This window comes from Gamsiella multidivaricata (assembly GCF_025024155.1).
Source record: "Gamsiella multidivaricata strain RSA 2152 chromosome Unknown BC939scaffold_56, whole genome shotgun sequence".
In the NCBI taxonomy this organism is placed as follows: Eukaryota; Fungi; Mortierellomycota; class Mortierellomycetes; order Mortierellales; family Mortierellaceae; genus Gamsiella; species Gamsiella multidivaricata.
The window spans coordinates 224807-240438 of NW_026251764.1; the positions used below are offsets into that span (position 1 = coordinate 224807).

Genomic DNA, 15632 nt, shown 5'->3' on the forward strand with positions numbered 1-15632 from the left:
GTCACAGAATGTAAACACTCTTTTCTTTTTTCTTTTTTTTTTTCGCCTTCCATATCACATACACGTCGTCGCTACCATCCAAAGAGACTCCCTCGTTCTCGCTGTCGATATCATATCTCTCTACCTGCAGGAAAGAAAAGCGACTATCAAAATGAAGTTGACGCCGGCTATTATTGCGTCCCAGGCCGCAGGAAATGATATTCAGCAGCTCAAGGAACTCAACGTGTCCAAGAAAGATATCAACCATATCGAAGACATCTCCATCTGTATCAACCTGCACAAGCTGAACTTGTCCCACAACAGCCTCAACTCTACAGACTCGATCGCTGGACTCCAGTACCTGCAGGCGCTCACCCTCCTCAACCTCAGTGGGAACCAACTGGATTCGTTTGAAGGCCTTCAACGGCTCAAGACCCTCTTCGGTACGTTTCTCGAAAACCCCCCTTCCTCAACACGAACCACGCACGGCCAATTGATCTCGGATACATATATCTTAACCTAACCATCTGTTTGTTCTCTTCAAACACGAAAAAAAAAATAGTTTTGAACATGTCCCACAACGACCTGAACCGCATCTCCATCCACATCGAAAAGCTTGTCAACCTCAAGGCCATCGTCCTCAACAACAACAGGATCAGGGTCGTTGACCACCTCGGAGGTCTTCTAGAACTCAACACCATCGTCCTCTCCCACAACCGGATCCAGGAACTACCCGCTTTTCCGAAACTCACCAAGCTCACCAAGCTCTCTGCAGCCCATAACGAAATCCGACAGATCCCCGATTTCTCAGAGAACGGCATGTTGAAGGAACTGCGATTGAATCATAACAAACTGATCACCATCCCGGACTCGCTGCGTCGCTGTACAGCCCTGGATATTTTGGATCTTGGAGGCAACATGTTGAGAGAGTGGTCCGACGTCGCACCCTTGGGATCCCTGATGCATCTGATCAACTTGAATCTCCAAGGAAACCCGATCTGTGACAAGCCGGATTATAAGAAGAAGGTAAAAATGATCCCATACGCAAATCGCCCTGCTTTCGCCCTCTGTTGAACAAATTTCCATGATGAATTGCTTTATTCTTCAAAGGATTACTGACGATGTGGTTCTGATATGCTAATTACATACGTATGTGTGTATGTGTATGTGTATGTGGTATAGATTCTGGAATTGGTTCCCTCATTGCGAGTACTGGATGGCGAGCGCTTCGACCCAAAGTTCCTCCAGATCAAGGCCAAGCGCGCGGAACACAAGGAGGTTGTCGAGAAGATGAAGAAGAAAAAGGAAGATCTCGAAAAGAAAAAGATATTGAGGAAGGTCAAACGTGGCGAGATCGATGCAGATACGATCGATAAGGACGTCCTGGCCGATGCCGAGCAGTTCGAGCGGAAGAAGAAGAAACCAAAGGCGGAGAAGGACGACAAGAAGGACAAGAAGAACCTGACCAAGGAAGAGAGGAAGGCACTCAAGGAGGAAAAGAGGGCTCGTAAAGAGGCCAAGGTAGCGGTAGCAACATTAGCAGCAAAGGACAAGGACGAGGACGAGGATGAGGATGAGTCGCTGGCAACGAAATCCGGCAAGAGCAAAAAGAACAAAGACGGAAAGGCCGGTGTACTGGAAAAGAAGACATCATCCAAGCGTACACGACCGGCAGAGGACGACGAAGACGAGCATGAAAGCAGTGGGGCCAAGAAGAAAAAGTCAACGCTGTCATCGATGTTCAAGGGCAATGGTCCTCGACCGCTCAGTGCGCTGGCCCCTGCTGATGCTGACGAGGACGTGGAAATGGATGACGAGGAGAGCAAGGCAAAGAAGGCAGAACTGAACAGGGTCCGAAAGGAGAATCGGAAGGCTGCGAAGAAAGAGGCCAAGAAGGAGAAAACGGCCGCCACCCTGGAAAAGAAGAAGGCTGCACGTAAGGAGAAGAAAGAGCCGACCACGCTGGAAGAGGATAGCTTCTTCGCCAAACCCTCGGAAGAGGAGGTCAAGTCCAAGAAGGCCAAGATCGAGAAGACAACACTCACACCAGCTGTCGCCAAGCCAGCTCTAGCTCCAGCTCCAGCAGTGGTCGAGGTCCATGTCGCACGGCTTTTGGATCCTGCTGAGGCTGCAAAGGCCAGGTCGGGTGTCGTCGCTGTTGTCGACAAATCAGCCCAGCTCGCCAAGAAGAACAAGAAGCCCAAGTTCGATATCGCTGCTCTCGAGGAGACCACCGATGCCTTTGGCGGTGGCCAGGTCTCTGGGTGGGACTAAGAACTCCTTCATCCTTCATACGATACCATCTATATTCGCATTCTTCTCACGGCATCATTCCAAATAAACTAAAAACTTGCATTATCAAACATGTGCGGACCCCAATGCAAAAAATAATGTTTATTTCACATTCTCCATCTGCCATGAGACCACGCCCAACGATTCCTCGACTTGGTTCCGCTCAGGCGCCGTCTCCAGATACGGCTCCAACTCCCAGAGTAGGACCATATTCGTCAACTGCTGATCCAGCAAAGGCGGCAACTCATCCGCGCCCGAGTCCTTCAGCACCGCTATCGTCTCCAGTGCCTCCAGGATCGATTCTTTGAGCGCGATCTCATCCAACGTCTGCTCAAACACATGCTGCAGATACGCCGACATCTCCATCGGCGTAGCCTGTGTCCCCGGGATGATATGGTGCACAAGCCCAGGCGAGGGAACATATCCCCTCGTTACTGTCGACCCCATCGATCCGTCCGTTGCCCCGTCCTTTTCATCATCCCCGCTATCGCTTGACGATCTTGTGTCCGAATCATCATCCTCCTCAAGACGACGGCTCTCCTTCTTTTGTCTCTCGAGTTCCTCAGCCAGGCGGGCTTCCTCCTGCGCCTTCAGGATGGCGTCTATTCCCATGATCCCCGGTGGAGAAGCTTCCTGGAGGATAGCGATCAGTTTTAGTCGTATCCTGTTCATCCGTAGAACAATATCTTGCACTGGAAGGATTCACAGACGCAAGCCATGGGATATATATTTTTTTTTTTGACGATTAATAAATGACATACGAAGAAACAATACGATATAGCTCGTCAACAAGAAAAAAAAAGGACTACTTACGCCGGTCAATAACAGCGGTAAGGTCTTCCGTGGCTCTAATCACAGCTTGATATCCCATATTCCCAGAAACGAGGTCCACATATTAGATAATGAGTGATCTAGCGGATAAGCAACTTGTAGCCCTGTTCACCGTCCTTTTTTTTTTTCTTTTTTTTTTTTTTTTGTTTGGCTTACAAGTTCGGGCGCTTTTGAGGGCAGCGGCACCTTGGGTTACGCTAGCCTTCCATTCTGTGGATCTTTCAGTAGAGGCAAAAAATAAAGAAATAAAGAAAGAAAGAAGAAGGACAGATGTCGATCTCCATCAGTCCCGTTGCAATGTCTCCTGTTGAAAACGTCGATCTCCCATGCAGTGTTGCAAATTCATTTACAATTGTCGAAATCCAATGGTTGTTGTCAGAACCTTTACAAGGTAGTCCCTGTCCCTGCTAGTTAACGCTTTCCCTGACGATGGGGTCTTCTTTCTATCGATAATGGCCTGGCTCATTTTTTTTTCCGCGAACAATTAAAAAGGCGAGCATAAAAAAAAAGCGTAGAGTAGATATTTGTAAAAATAAAAATACAATGCGGTACGGCCGCTTTCATTATAGAGAGTATGCTCTTGAAAACACGAAAAAAAAAACTAAACTAAAATAAAATGAATCTAACGAATATTCATCATGATCGCCTTGGTAACGGGTATGAGAGTGCCTGAGTGTACCGGGGAGGGGGCGGCGCGGATCCATGATGTGGTGGCGGCGGAGGCTGCTGTGATGAAGATGGTGGTGGTGGCTGCTGTTTCGAATACAATGGCATTGGTGGCTGTTGCTGCTGCTGCAAGTGCTGCATCTCGCGTTCATCAAGTCGTGCAGTTGCATTAGAACGTCCCGGCCCTCCAGAGCCGCTCAGTGCCATCAGGCTAGCCAGAGCAGAGTTGGTCTTGACATCGTTCGTCAGGGGCGCTCCTGGCTGAGGAGGAGGTGGTGCATGACTATGGCTATGGCCATGTGGGGGAGGCGCGTATCCATGACCCACTGGAGACCCGCTTTCGCGGATAGAGTGGGGTACGGGAGGTGATCCGGAAGCTCCAGCATGATGTGGATCTAAGACCTGATCGAGCCCGTTGAGTACTGCGGCTGCTCTGCCCAGAAGCATCGACAAATGAGATACCTCTCGCTGCAGGTCCTGACGGGTCTGCTGAAGGACATCCGTGCTCGTGCTGATTCCTGAGGCTGCTGCTGCGGGTGCTGGATGACTGCCAGGAGCCCCAATGACCACACCGCTCATGGGTGAAGACGGCTGTCGCCGATGCTGACCAAACTGGTGATGGTGAGAAGGTGGGGGAGGCCCCTGCTCTTGCTGGTGCAGCAGGTCGTTCGGCCGGGGCAGAGACTGGTGGTGGCCTGGATGAGCAGGATGGGGCAAAGATATGGGCGGCAGATGCGCTGGCCCTCCTGTGACATTACTACCGCCATTAGCACGCTCGCGCTCGCGATCCATGTGTCCATCGTGGTGATAAGGTGCTGGATATCCATTGATTGGCTGCGCAACACCCTGCGTTGGTGAAGATCCAGAACTGTAATGATGACCACCTTGGGACGGTGGAGGCGGCGGCGCCTGCGACTGAGATGGCTCTGAAGGGTGGTATTCGTTTCCCGCTGGAGGAGCACCCTGGGCATGGTACTGCTGATGATGATAGGGCTGCTGCGGTCCTCCTTGGGAATAACGCGGGTACATCGGGGGGGAATTAGGTGGTGGTCCCGTTGAATGCACAATGCCTGTTGATGACAAACGCGTATTGGACGAAGAAGAGGACACGGTAGCATATCCGGGAAGGCGCTGATTCCATCCTGATGCATACTGCGAGGAGGGATGCATGCTGTCGTCCATATCTCGGGGTGAATGCGATGAGTGCACATACGCATGAGGGGATTGCTGGTGCATATGGTGCTGCGACTGGCTATGGGGATGGGCCTGCTGCGCATGGGGATGCGGGTGCTGTTGTTGAGGATGCTGTGGTGGTTGAGACGGATGCTGTGAAGGGTGAGGCGGCGGTGGCTGAACCCGAGGGGGCGGTGGTGGCGGGTGCATCGGGTACCTGGACATGCTCATGGACGGGGTCGAGTGATACTGTCCGTTCCCGTGGTGCACATTCAACATGTATCGATGCTGGCCTAGATGCGGTGGTGGATGGTCTCTCATGTATCCATGCGGGTCCTGCGATCTTGAAGGTGGCTGCGGGTAAGGCGAAGGGCCCGGGTGATGAGGTGAGCCTGAATGATGAAGACTCTGCTCGCTGCTTCCAATGTTCTCGATGGGTGACATGCTCCGTCGATAGGCTCCCGATCCTGGCTCCCGTCGCACCCAGTCTGAGTGGCCGTTCGCAGACCTCTTTGGCAAGATGTAGTCCTCCATTCCTGGTCCACCTCGGCCTACCACAGAGCCCTGCAGTCGTCGGCGCTTGGCAGCATTTCCTCCGTGATCTCCTTGTCCATCGTGCCCATTTTGCTCCATGGACAGTGCTGGTGGAGGCGACCGAGCGCGTTGCAGGGGCTTGGGATACTGCATTCTTTGATGATACTGGGGAGGAGGTTGGTGATGAATCTGCTGCTGTTGTTGTTGCTGTTGATGCTGTTGTTGCTGCTGAAGGGCTTGCTGTGGAGCTAAGGGTGGCGAATTGGCCATGAGGTTGACGCGCTTCCTTCGTTTGATGACGGCTCGCTTCATGGTGACAGGCCGATGCACATTATGTAGCTTGTAGTAGAGCCCACAGGCGTTACAAATGGTGTTGCCTCCACTATCGCGACGCCAGAGGGGTGTAGTAGTGGTCCTACAGTTGGCACAAACAAGGTGCTGGCGATTGGTCTGCTGCTGATTGTATGAGGGGCATCCTGAGCAGCTGTGCGTGCCTCCTGTACCGTTGCAGTTGCCATCGCCAGGACATGATGCCGCGTGTTCGCCCTCAGCTGGCTTCTCCTCTGTTGCTGGTGCTGCTGGTGCTGGTGCTGTGGTTGTCGATTTGGATGGTTCTGCGGAGCTCTTTTCTGCGGGATCAGCAGGAGATGGATCCGCGGTCTGACTGTCCCTGTTAATTGCACTGGAGGGGCCCCGTGCATTGGGATCCTCAACCTCGTCGGTCTCGCCTGCAGCTGGAGATTCGCCCTTCTTGAGGCCCATATTGCGCTTGAGCCATGGTGGTCTTGACAGGTTCCTTGCCTTGTAGTAGAGGCCTGGATGTGATGATGGAATAGAGGAACAGTGGAATGTTAGATTAATTAACAATGGAATGGGCTGCTGTGTATGTGGTGTGTATGTGTGTGCTGAATCAACAGAGGGATAGCACAATGCAAGCAGTAGATCGTAAGGTTGAGGGGCAAGATAATAGAGATAATAACATTTGATATTGAGTTCAGCCATCCAACCACTGTGTGCGACCATCGAGAAAGAAGAAAAAAAAAAGTGCTCTCCATCGTCCCAATCATCGCACAATCTCAAAATCAAAAGAGGGGCATGGAGGGACATGGAGGGGCATGGAGAGACAAAAAAGAATCGAAAATCGAATATCTTTCCGCACCCTCATCCCCTCTTACAAAACACGGCCAAGGCCATCTGTGCATTGCCCTTGACAATCGCACCAAATCAGTACCAGCATCAGCACAACACAAACAACAACTTTGTATTATTAAAATAAACCCCGTTGGTCCAGTTTCCAACGCCATCTCCCTCCCTTTTTGCAATTGTTTCCTTCTGCCGTAATCGAGAGCGATTCCTGCTTGATTACACATCTTCACCACCCTCAACAGCAACTCCGTTTGATCGATCGCCCAAAATGACTCTATGGCGCTAGACAGCTCTCTTGCCCTTTGCCATGTGAACCGATGTGCGGACGAGATTGCTGCTGCTGGCCGGTCCACCAACAGAGTTGACCTGATTGTTTGGTTTAATCGCGATCGAACTTTGTTTTTTCCCACCCTCCATTGTTGTTGCATATAAAATAGAATAAAATAAAATAAAGAACATAAAATGGAACAGAATAACACAAAATAAAATAAAATAGAATAGAATGTCAAAGCAAGAGCGAACTATGGCGCCCCTTCCTACGGGATAGAGCATCTCTCTTGCTCGCTCGCATTCGCTCTTCTCGTCCTTATCTTAGCGAGAATCTCGAACAAGCGTACTCCACTCCTATTAGCCCCCTGTTCGCTTTCACTGCCTCTTATTCACCAAGAGTCGTGTGATGATTTGAGGCCATATTGATTAAGACGACTGCAATTGAAAATGTAAAGACATAAAAAAAATAAAAAAAATCCGGGGTGTTTGTTTGTTGTGTTTTGACGTGTCTGACCAATGGCCTTCAATGTCATTTGAAAAGTGCGTCTCCATCCGCCTTCCCCTCCTTCACTTTCCTCCGCATATGGGTGCATTGGATTCCACTCTTCGCCCTTTCCAATAGTGTGTCCATGTTCATTCTTTTCTCTTGTTTGAGTTTGTTCTTTCTTTTCCCTCCGCCAATCTGCCATAGAGATCTTTTTTTTTTTTTAAAAAAAAAGATGGAAACCAAAAATAACAATGTCTCGTTCTCTGCCCTCGGCGCAATGAAAAAAGAAAAAGAAACCTCCAAACTAAACAAACGAGACGAAATCAAGCTAAAGCAAAGACCATTGAATGAACAACCTTACGTTGTTCGCAAATGAAGGAGATAAAAGAATAAAAACACATTTTTGTCCCAACTGTACGTACCACATGCGTTACAGATCGTTTGTCCGTCGCTCGCTCGTCGCCAGAGTGGAGTCGTCGTAGTTCCGCAGTTGGCACAGCTCGTTGCAGTGACACCCGCTTTCAGATCCTTCTTAGGACCACCTGTAGGGCTCTTGATCGCCTGCTGAGGTGTCAATTGTGGCGATGGTGTCTTGGATGCAGCACCACCCATCGACCCTGAATATGGGCCATCTCCACTGGCGATCGTCGAGGGTGAACCGGGCGACGCTAATCTCTTCTTACTTGGGGTTGAAGAGGTGGCCCCGGCAAGGTCTTTGGTAGATAATGGTGGGGACGAGGACCCCGCAGAAACATCAGCCATATCTGCGTCCCGTTCGTCTGGCCGACGTACTTCCTGTTCAATCTCCATGCGTAGCGTGGGGTCAAATTCAACGTCGCTGCCTACCATCTCTTCATCCTCCACCTCATATTCCTCCACTTCCTCTTCAACCTCCTCAAACTCGTCCTCATACTCCTCGTCTTTGGCTTTGTAAAATGCAGACTGGCGCTCGTCAACGGGCGACGTTGCTGATGTGTGTGGTTCGGGACTCGGGATGTGGACATCGCCATGTTTGGAAGCAGCAAAAGACCGCTGCGCGAGATTGCCTTTTGAAAACGAAGATAGGGTAGCTGAAGGGGGATGATTGAAAGACGGGTAAGGCTTTGGAGAAATGATGGTCGTTGGGGTCACAGAGGAGAGCGAAGAGAGTGAAGAGAGCGGGGTACTCGATGAAAGTCTAGATTTCAACGAAAATGAAAGCGCGTTTGAAGTGGGGATCGGGTGACCCTTGTCGATAGCGGGCACAGTCGAAATCAGCGCCGAGGGGGAAGGGGACAACGATGTCGGTGTCAATGCTGCGGGAGCTGCTGTTGAAGGCGAGGACGTCGTTGACGAGGATGCTAGCGCCCCTATGCTTGTGTCTATGCTCGGTGTTGTTGCACCCTCTGTCTTTACGGGGGACATGGCAGGAAGTGTGGTTATTATCGTTGAGGAGGAGGGCGTGGGAGAGGGCGAGAGGGGAGCGATGCCCGGTAAGGATGGGGCAGGGGGAGGGTGGTGTGTATGCTGCTTGGATATAGAGGGTGATGATGTGGACTTTGATGGCGGTGATGACGAGGCAGGCTCCTGGCTGCCATCGATGTTGTTGTTGCTGATGGTGCTGATGGTGTTATCGATATCAATATCGCCGTTGGAGCCATGTGTGCTCCCTTGGTGGGACAGTCGGGGGTCTGTGGTGACTATCGAAGGCTTTGCTGATATGGACGATGAAGATGAAAACGAGGATGACGGAGAGAGGGACACGGATGCGGATGCCGACGCTGCTGCTGCTGTTGTTGTTATTGTTGTTGTTGTTGTTGTTGCTGCGGCTGTTGATGGGGAAGCGGATGTGTCCCCCGAGAGAGGGACCAGCTTTACAACAGGGTCGGTGTCCGTTGAGGCGACGGGTGGGACAGTCGGGGCAGCTGCAACCACTGGTGCTGTTTCAGCCAGCGACATGTGCAGATGTGGGGAAGGAGGAGATATCACAGGGCGTCTGCGGCGGCGAGGGATGGGAGGGAGAAGATGAAGAGGGAAGAGAGAAAGAGGGTGAGTGAGTGAGTGTGTGTGTGTGTGTGTGTGTGTGTGTGTATGCGAGCGAGTGGGTGACAGTATGTCCCCGGATATGTCGAGGCAGAGGCAACTGCTTACTTGTTTATGTATACTTTTGCCAGCAAATACAAGAAAGAGAAAGAGGGAGAGGGAGAGGGAAAGGAAGAGGAGAGAGAGAGAGAGAGAGAGAGAAGATGGTGTGGTGGTATGGTGGTACGGATGTGTGTAAGGGTGGAATGGATGGAGGGGGGATGGATGCTGCTGCTGCTGCTGCTGAAGAAGAAGATGATGATGAAGAGAGGCTGTGTGGGGCAGGTAGCGGTTGGTGGCAGGGGCAGCGGAGTCGTGGTTGCTGCAGCAGTGATTATAGCGATTATAGCGGGGCGGAGAGCGGAGAGCGGAGAGCGAGAGAGAATGAAAAAAAAGAGTGGAAGGAGAGGAGAGAGAGAGAAGGAGAGATTGGGCAGATGCTGATAAGATTTTACGAGGCGGCCCTCGATAGGATATCAACATCTGCTGATCAAAATCCTCGCCCTGATCGCATTTGCTTCAGATGAAGAAATCTATTTTCGGCCACCCCTGCCCGATGCCCTCTACAGACCACAGATCAAACTCATCAAAGGGCTCACCCCAAGGGACACCCGCATATCTCTGTGCCATAATTTGATCCGCACGCCCTCCCAATGGCAGACACGCCTCTGGCTGCCCTCGCTTTTTTATTGCTCCATCTTCCTATCTTCCTATGCCCTTTTCTTCTCTCGGCCCAGCTCCTCTCATCGCTGCAACCGTCCTTCAGCGCGCTTCGTGGCCAACCAGAGCACCAGTGCCGTTGAGAAGGAAACCATGCACACCACAGTCGAGACCACGTATATCGCAGAGGGCATGGTAGCGGATGTCCTGGCAAAGATCCATCCATAGAGCAGAGACGCCACTACCGACACTATAGCTTGCAGGACTGAGAGTCCGCCCATCGCCATGCCTGTCTGATGCGGAGGTACGAATACTGTCAATAAAGACATGATTGCGGGGCCACCCACAGAAGCTAACACATGGATGCCACAGCCTACATGGATGATGAAGAGTCCCATAGAAGAAGACAGACAGACAGAGAAAGAGAGGGAGGGAGAGGGAGAGAGAGAATATGCATTAGATAGGTGTTCTGAAGACATGCGTGCTTTCTGCAGTATTCAAAGCATTCGTTTTCCATGTATCCTTGCCTATAAAGAGGACAGCCTCTTTTTCAAATATCGGAACAATCGCATGTCCCACAATCTGAAGTCCCGCGCCAAACACGAAGAACGTCAAGTCCTTCCAGATGCCGCTCGCTTCGCTTCCGTTAGCAGGCGGACCTGTTGCTTGATTCATCTCTGCCGCCAATACCTCATTAATGACGCCCATCCCCGCATTAGTTGCTCCTTCCTGAAGTAGTGGTGTACGCTCTTGAAGAGCGGTATCCGGTAGAATTGAACTTGGTCCTTGAGATCTAATACTTTTCTTTGCCTTCTTGTCCACCATGAAATGGTCATAAGCGAGATGCATCAGCGGAAACACGGCAACATAAACAACAAGCGTGGCAGCTCCAAGAAAACCAAAATAGATGCCATCCTCCAGAGTTGTCCATCCATATACGAGGTTCTATGTTAGAAAGGAAAGATAGATCTCAGTAAGAACAGGGACAAGACATCAAGATAGCAAAAAGAAGCAACCCTTAGCACAGCCATCTATGTAGATGCTTAGTAATTACCGAATACGGAATGAAGACCGTAGCAATACCTTTGTTCGATATGAAATGTATATTTTCTTAAAACAGAAGCTCACTTCATCTCATAGTCAACAAAGATCAGCATTCAAAGACAAAGGCAAACAATAACGCTTACCGCTCATAGACAATGCCGCTAATGCACAGGTTGACATCAGCAAGACCAGGGTGTAAGGAGTTGGGACCATCTTCATGTCTGGGCTAGGCACAATCCTTCCTGGAAGAAAGAGCAGGAGAGGGTCTAGTGCTCCCAGAACGACTCCCTTTGTTTTACCAACAAACGAGACCGATTCTTCTTTGGTAGCATCTGCAGCAGTACCAAGAATGGCGGGAGGAATGAACTCTTTGCGACGGGATTCCGGCAATGCGACCGTGTATAGAATCAAAATGATCAGAGCTATGATGGCGAGGACCAAGGCTGAATTGATATCGTCTGTTGCTTTGATGACATACGCTCCAATCCCTGGACCCAATATGACGCCCACTGATAGAACGACCATCACATATCCAAGTTCCAAACTCCTTCGTTCCTGAGCAGTGCAGTCAGCTAGAATAATGTATGAAAGGTTACGTCAATTAGGGATGGCCTGCCATCCAACTTCTTTTTGGTTGCTTCTCCGTTACGCGCCTTGAACAACTCATCGAGGCAGGGACACCTACAGACGTAGGAGTTCAGGCCCGCATTAAGAAGAGATCCTGCACCAAGGCAGCCCTCGACCAGCGCATCGGCATAAAGCCAGGCGATGCTCAGATCGCTGCTGGGCAGTCCCATGTAGATAACGAGTAGCAGTGAGAAAATCGTGGGAATGAGCGTCAAGTACATTAGGAGCTTCCTTCCAAGACGGTCAGAGTGTGTGGTATAGAAACCGATTGTGAAGATGCCTATTTCGATAAGATGAACATGTAAGAACGTGGTCAAATGCTGCGACTCATAGATGACAGCCTCATGCCAGCATGGACTTTACCTATGCCAGATTTGAGCGACGAGATACGACTCATCACGACAGCGGCGAGGGCCTGCACTAGTGGCGTATTGCACCTATCTTCGCTGTCACCTTCAAATGAGGGCTGCTCGCCATCCCGAAAGTGTGCCTTGCAGATGATCTGGATAACCGCTTGATCTTGAGAGGCAGCCAAGATACCAAAGACAATTGATACCAGAAACACGAACGGTAGCAGCCACGCTATGGCTGGGCGACGATACCATGGCAGGGTTCGCAGCACCGCCATCCGATGCGATTCAGAGCCCACATGAGTTGGGTCCTCCGAAGTAATGTCCTCCTCTAACCTGCGGTTGGGGACAGCGTTGGCCTCGGGGGCCGAGGTGGTCATGTGTCTGCTGTCCATATCCCGTATCCTGTAATCCTGTATACTGCTGTCCTTTGTATTCCAGAGATGATGAGTATAAGCAGTCGGACTGTTGATGAAGTTGAGTAGAATGAAGGAAGGCTTAGGAGAAGGTGAGGAGAAAGGATAGAGGGCATATCAAAGGACGGATGGGAATAAGAAGAGGAGAAGGAGGGAATTAACACTTGTTTGTGCAGTGCCAAGCCCTTAAAAGAGCCATGATCCATGGGGAGGAGGCATACGACCCAAAACAGGAAACGTTCCTGAGAACCACGCAGTCCAGAGCATTGGCTAGGAGACATCGAGGGAATAAGGCGCGTCTCAGGATCGTATGCGCGCCTCCCTTGAAGGTCAGATTCATTTCTCTGGTTCTCGCTCTCGAATCCACCTCAACTTTGGAAACAAGCATAAGCACTGAGACCACGACCCATCGATTGCTCTTCGACGTTTCACTCTGCATTCCTATTCTGCTTCGATTAGAGAGACCCCTTGTCGGAGGAGGGAGCTATTTGGTACACGTTGCGTTGCATTAAAGTCGTGTCACCCTCGTGGCATGCAAGCAAACATACGACCCTTGACTGTTCTCAAACGTTCCGCGAGGGTTTATGTGAAGAGTCAATTCCTGCACTGCCCTCTGTCAATAATAGTTCGTCGCTTTTCATATGTGCTTTCTCAGGGTATGTAGTACATCCCCCCTCCCCTCCTAATCTTCATCCAAGTAAGCACAAGAGCAGATTAGAGAGAGCAGGAATAGGAGGTATTGTGGGACAAGAGCGAGACGCCCACTAGATCTGAAAGCGCAGACATAAAAGACAGGTGGCGAATCTTGAGCATCCAGCACCTCCACCTTGCACATCTCGTTCCTTCGCCTCTCTTCCAGGCCCTGTCTTTTCTTTTTCTTTTTCTTTTCTTCTTTTTTTTCATTTTTTATTTTCTTCGCCGCCAGGCACTGTGATTATTTCCTACTCAAGGTATATCATATATAGTATTCATTCGTCTCACTGTAAGATCTTCCTTATCATTCAACCTTATCGTTAGTACACTTTTCATATCAATGAAATATGCATCTGATTAGTCTTATCACACATAAGCACCCCACGCCACGAAGGAAGCAGATGGTGCAATTTCCGCCCTTCTACTTTTTGAACACACCATCCACCTGCGAGGATTTCCTCGTGGGACTCGGACATTCATATAAAAGGAACGTTCCTCCCCCGTCTCCTGTCCTTCTGCGCCTATCCCTTAAAACTAAAATTCTCTCAACAAGACGTTCTGTCTGTCCTGTCTTAACACCCTCATACGTGGCTTTTCAGTATTATTCACCGCCTAGACTACAATAAAGTTCCTGGCTCAAAAAAAAAAAAGTCTTAACATCCCTTTACACAGAAAACGCGATGGCTGTCTTATAACTTCATGGATTTAGTCTCTGTATCTTTGTCATGCTATAGCCCGATTTTCTCGTCCTCACAAACTTTGCAATCTCAACTTGCCTTTCAACCCTTCCGATCCCCCTTTCCGACCCCCCTTTCCAACCGTGCCTTCACCATCTCCAGACCAACATGTCGACATTGACTTTTGGCATGACTCATGATTCCAGCAATGGATGTCAGATATGCTTGAGCTAGAATCAGCAGATTCTGGCCAAGGACGAGGTGATTCGAGCAAAGGACGCGGTCATTGCAGCCAAAGACGACGCGATTGCTCAAAAGGACTTGGCCCTCAAAGCTGAACGCGAATTAAGAGAGCACCTCCAAAGGCAGCTCAAAATTACAACCGCAGGCGGTATGTGATGCACACATGCAGGCCGTTCCCATTCCATTTACAACTGCGAGCGCGAGCAAGGCATGGTTGACCATATCACCACATCAGGGAGACATGAAGGACCATCTACTCCAGCGAAAGCGCCAACAAGGAAGGGTTAGCAACGGAATCAAGAAAGAGTTAACTAGGATGGTTATCAGCGCTTTCAAAAACAAACTCGTGCTGGATTTGCGTTCCTGCACGCCAATTGCTGTCTTGGCTTCTTCTTTGCTAACGCTTGCATATCCTCATAGTCATCAAGAAATCAGGCCTCGCCAACTTCAAGTCTGCCAGCAGTCAGGCGCAAGGTGATACAGCAGCTATGGAAACTAATGCATTTACCAGCAGGAAGAGTGTGCTTTGCGACCAACATTTTTTACCTTCTTTGTAAATAGAGAAGGATGCGCTGACAATCTACGTACGCAATGTCACAGAGAGAAGAGGGAATTACCTATGAGATGCTCTACGATGCTTTCTCGGTCTTTGGCACCATCCGCGCCCTCAATCTTGTCCATCCAAAGGTTTGATCCACGACAACGTGAATTTGTACACGATTCTAATCCAAAGATTCGTTGGATGCTTGATCTGGCGCCTTGACTTGGTGTCTGGCGGGCATGTGCCTTTGTAGAATTCGCCACCCCTAAAGTCCATCAAAGAGCACTGGCGGCTTCTTCGGTCCCTGTTGGTCGTGATCATGAGAATGTCCTGACAGAGAAGCGTGTCCGTAAGCAGCATCAGCAATCAACTTTGTTCACACGACGACCCTCCGCCAACAATCTCAGATCGATGGTGTCCATCGCTAGCGCACAAGCCAACTACACCCCGCACACAGTCAGCACTGCTGCTGACATTCCGACCAGGGATAGCACAAGTCCTGGTAACAGCATGGCAGTTATGAAGGGAGCGGCTACGGAGGGCGAGGGATGTGATCTTACTACTGCGCGTTAAGTGGCGCCTCTTAATATATCTTCTTCGTCTAGTGTTACAGGAACTGGAAAATTACGTCGAAAGATTATCCTTCCTCAAGGACGCTGAGGTCGGAGGTCTCAAAAAAAAACAGTAACCTAAAAATTTTCGTTCAGCGATGTTTCAGAGTCAAAAGAAAATACTAATCCGCTTATCCGGGGAACTGAAAAATCCATGAAGGCCCCCATGCAGTAAAAGCTTTATTTTATACGCGCTAATTGCCATTGAAAGTGTCCTAAAAGCACCAAATCGTCGCTTTTAGGTTGAGCGTTGTTTTAGAGCGGTTGGCTTGCATCCAACGCATAGACCCGTGCTTTACCGCTGCGCTCGTCATTAAGCTCGTCGCCAGCC

The 15632-nt window shown here is 50.1% G+C and overlaps 7 protein-coding genes across 7 annotated transcripts; 3 read left to right on the forward strand and 4 right to left on the reverse strand.

The window, feature by feature from the left end:
* Positions 1–151: 151 nt before the first annotated feature.
* Positions 152–2253, forward strand: BC939DRAFT_505410 (uncharacterized protein; the record flags this gene model as incomplete). Its single annotated transcript, XM_051560655.1, has 3 exons — positions 152–422; positions 542–1005; positions 1162–2253. 3 exons carry the CDS (start codon positions 152–154, stop codon positions 2251–2253), a joined length of 1827 nt encoding a protein of 608 aa, XP_051409765.1.
* A 120-nt stretch (positions 2254–2373) lies between these two features.
* Positions 2374–2943, reverse strand: BC939DRAFT_505411 (uncharacterized protein; the record flags this gene model as incomplete). Its single annotated transcript, XM_051560656.1, has 1 exon — positions 2374–2943. One exon carries the CDS (start codon positions 2941–2943, stop codon positions 2374–2376), a length of 570 nt encoding a protein of 189 aa, XP_051409766.1.
* A 682-nt stretch (positions 2944–3625) lies between these two features.
* Positions 3626–5688, reverse strand: BC939DRAFT_459122 (uncharacterized protein). The gene has a single exon (XM_051556695.1). It carries the CDS (start codon positions 5626–5628, stop codon positions 3739–3741), a length of 1890 nt encoding a protein of 629 aa, XP_051409767.1. The 5' UTR covers positions 5629–5688; the 3' UTR covers positions 3626–3738.
* On the reverse strand, positions 5666–6646 carry BC939DRAFT_459123 (uncharacterized protein). Its single transcript, XM_051556696.1, has one exon. The coding sequence runs from the start codon at positions 6174–6176 to the stop codon at positions 5784–5786; it is 393 nt and encodes a 130-aa protein (XP_051409768.1). The 5' UTR covers positions 6177–6646; the 3' UTR covers positions 5666–5783.
* A 1457-nt stretch (positions 6647–8103) lies between these two features.
* BC939DRAFT_479290 (uncharacterized protein) lies at positions 8104–10327 on the forward strand (the record flags this gene model as incomplete). The annotated part of the gene is made up of 4 exons (XM_051558834.1): positions 8104–8308; positions 8617–8850; positions 8899–9241; positions 10177–10327. 4 exons carry the CDS (start codon positions 8104–8106, stop codon positions 10325–10327), a joined length of 933 nt encoding a protein of 310 aa, XP_051409769.1.
* A 228-nt stretch (positions 10328–10555) lies between these two features.
* On the reverse strand, positions 10556–12500 carry BC939DRAFT_505413 (major facilitator superfamily domain-containing protein; the record flags this gene model as incomplete). The annotated part of the gene is made up of 6 exons (XM_051560657.1): positions 10556–11044; positions 11154–11182; positions 11287–11385; positions 11488–11715; positions 11829–12050; positions 12134–12500. The coding sequence occupies 6 exons, from the start codon at positions 12498–12500 to the stop codon at positions 10556–10558; spliced, it is 1434 nt and encodes a 477-aa protein (XP_051409770.1).
* Positions 12501–12711: 211 nt separating this feature from the next.
* BC939DRAFT_530964 (uncharacterized protein) lies at positions 12712–15463 on the forward strand. The gene is made up of 5 exons (XM_051561594.1): positions 12712–12844; positions 14141–14297; positions 14570–14623; positions 14944–15192; positions 15296–15463. The coding sequence occupies exons 1-5, from the start codon at positions 12734–12736 to the stop codon at positions 15376–15378; spliced, it is 654 nt and encodes a 217-aa protein (XP_051409771.1). The 5' UTR covers positions 12712–12733; the 3' UTR covers positions 15379–15463.
* The last annotated feature ends 169 nt before the right edge of the window (positions 15464–15632 follow it).